Below are 2849 nucleotides of genomic sequence, written 5' to 3'. Positions count from 1 at the left end.
TGGTTGGGGGGGGGGGGCGTGCCCAGCAGTGCTTTCTCCTTACTTTTCCTTAGGCGTCTGAGTGCGGCCTCCGGTCAGCAGAGGAGGAGTGCCAGCCTCTACCACAGTCAAGGTAAGATGTTCAGTGAAGATTGAGGGAACATCCACTCCATACTGGAAGGGACTACACAGATCCCAACCCCCGTCGTCACCCCTGGGAGGTGTTGGGCTGGGGTAGCTGGAATCGGCATCCACTGACTCTGGTTGGAGAATGAGGGTGGGAAGTACATTGTTCTGAGGGAGGTCTCAGTTCAGCAGAGGGAGAAATGGCAGGCCTGCCAACTCTCAGCGTAAGACTCTGAGCAGGGCGGATACGACCACCCACCTCACAATAGAGGGATACTCTAGATATGAGCGCAGTCCCTGTTGTGAGCTCTGGGAGGCTCTGAAATAGCCATCAGACTGGGCTGCCCCCGACTTCTACTTTCGGTTTGTTGGGAGGTGAGGCCCTTCTGAGAGAGGCGGCATCTAGTGATCAGAGGAAGGAGTCTCAGACCCTCCCAAGAGTCAAGGTCAAGTGCTGAGTGAGAAGGCCCTTCAGAACTGGTGTTAGCCCGGAGAGGGGGAGGGGGTGGCCGGAAGTGACTTCCCCTGACTTTTGCCTGGAGAGTGTGAGGATGGCGAAGACATTGAGAGGTCCAGCCTCAAGTAAGCAGAAAAAGGAATCCCAGGCCCTGCCATGAATCCAGGTAAGATGCTGAGCAGAGACTGGAGGGAATCACACACTCCAGAACAGCGGGAGCTCTACAGAGCCCTATTCTTGTCAGACTGGGTAGGCCCTGGAATAGCAGACAGACTTGGGTGCCTTCCAACTTTGGCTTTGGGAGTTTGAGGACTGTTGTCTCAAGTTTGTCAAGTTTGTGTTTGAACAAAGACAGAGGGGGCCACTCACTCTAAAATAGAAAGGATCCCACAGAGCCTAACCCTACCTACCCTGCTGTCAGCTGTGGGAAGCCTTGGTTGTGTCAGCCGGCTGCACCCTAAGGAGCCTTCTCACTTCCTCCTCCAGCTTCTTGCAGGTCAGGAAAGGAGACCTGTGAGGCTCTAGAGTACTGTTCTCAGGAAAAGAAGGGGGGGGGGGAGACACTATTCATCAGAGCTGCCACAGTTGAGTTTACCAGATGAGGCCACTCACATCCTCCCTTTCTCCCTAGGTTGTGGTCCCCTATCATCTACCCTCCTGCCCATATTTCTGCCTGCTACCACTAACAGAAGTGAGCATGTCTCAGGGTCAGGAGATCCCAAGCTGCACACAGGAACAACACGATGCCCCCAGTGAGATCCAAGGCCTGGAGGCTGCACAGGTCTCCAAGGCTGTGGAGGAGACCTCTCCCTCCCCTTGTCCTGTGATGCCTGGCAACATGGAGGAAGCTGTGGCTGCTGGAACATCCAGTACTGCCCAGAGCCCTCAGAGTGCCTATCCATCTTATGCTGTCCTCACAGCCATCTCACCCAGCAAATCAGATGAGGGCTCCAGCAGCCAAGAAAAGGAAGATAGTTCAGCTTCTTCATCAAGGTCCCTGTCTGACTTTGAGAACTTCCCCATAGATCCTCTAGATGAGAAGGTGACGATGCTGGTGCAGTTCCTGCTGCACAAGTATCAAATGAAAGAGCCCATCACAAGGGCAGATATGATTGATGTTATCAAAGTGTGTAATGATGACTTCCCTGAGATCCTCAGGAAAGCCGCTGAGCGCATGGAGTTGGTCTTTGGTGTTGATATGAATGAGGTAGACCCCACCAGCCACAGTTATGTCCTTGTCAACAAACTGGGCCTCACTTACGATTCGAGGCTCGGTGGTGAGGACAACATGCCCAAGACCAGCCTCCTGATAATTGTCCTGGGTGTGATCTTCATGAAGGGTAATTGTGCCACTGAGGAGGAGATCTGGGAAGTGCTGAATATGATGGATTTATATTCTGGGAGGAAGCACTTCATTTTTGGGGAGCCTGGGAAGTTCATCACCCAAGATCTGGTGCAAGAAGAGTACCTGGAGTACCGCCAGGTGGCCAACAGTGATCCTCCACGCTATGAGTTCCTGTGGGGTCCCAGAGCCCACGCTGAAGCCAGCAAGATGAAATTGCTGGAATTTTTGACCAAAATCCATGAGTCTGACCCCAGGTGCTTCCCATCCCATTATGAGGAGGCTTTGAGAGATGAAGCAGTGAGAGCCCGAGCTAGACCAGCAACCGAGGCGGGCACTAGCGCCATGGGCAGCACCCAGCCTAGTGCTGGATCTGGCAGCTCCTCCCAGCCCTAGGCAAGTCGGAGGCAGCTTCTCCACTTTGTCATTAAAATTAGAAGTCAACCTTCTAAGTAGTGGAGGGCTGGGGTGTGGCTGTANNNCAATGCATTGTGTCCCTCTTCTATATGGTTAACAGGAATGTTTATCTTCTTCATGGGGGGGGGGGAGTTTGGTTTCAAACGTTGTTCTCTTTAATACACCATTTTATTAGCTTCAGAATCTAAGTCTGTGAATGACACTGGTCATACATTTATTACTATTTATGCAATTTAAGAGTATACGTTTCGTTTCTAAAACAAATCTGTAAAACAGACCATCTTATTTTGTCATCTGGAAAAGGTCAATGATATTCGAATAGGCATTTCTTTGGAAGAGTGAAAGAATTTAGCAGTAAAATAGTTGGGATCAAGAAAAAAACCCTAAAGATGATCAAACGATACCAAAAGATGGTCAATTCTTAGCCTCTCTCAACCCTTTTAATCTGCCGTTCTGTAAAATTAAATGACATATACAAGCATTTGTTTGGATTATTTAAGAATATGTGAGAAATAAATCTTAATAAAT

At 50.1% G+C, this 2849-nt stretch overlaps 1 protein-coding gene across 1 annotated transcript; it reads left to right on the top strand.

The window, feature by feature from the left end:
• Positions 1–1147: 1147 nt before the first annotated feature.
• Positions 1148–2300, top strand: LOC103668302 (melanoma-associated antigen B16-like). The gene has a single exon (XM_008696508.2). It carries the CDS (start codon positions 1260–1262, stop codon positions 2298–2300), a length of 1041 nt encoding a protein of 346 aa, XP_008694730.2. The 5' UTR covers positions 1148–1259.
• Positions 2301–2849: the final 549 nt, after the last annotated feature.

Source organism: Ursus maritimus (genome assembly GCF_017311325.1).
Source record: "Ursus maritimus isolate PB19 chromosome X unlocalized genomic scaffold, ASM1731132v1 scaffold_X1, whole genome shotgun sequence".
Taxonomy (NCBI): Eukaryota; Metazoa; Chordata; class Mammalia; order Carnivora; family Ursidae; genus Ursus; species Ursus maritimus.
The sequence above is the reverse complement of the archived record's forward strand: the minus strand, read 5'-3'. Positions and strand labels throughout refer to the sequence as shown.

What these genes read in the sequence shown, in the direction of transcription:
- LOC103668302 (XM_008696508.2), top strand. Translation starts at nt 1,260, where the DNA reads ATGTCTCAGGGTCAGGAGATCCCAAGCTGCACACAGGAACAACACGAT.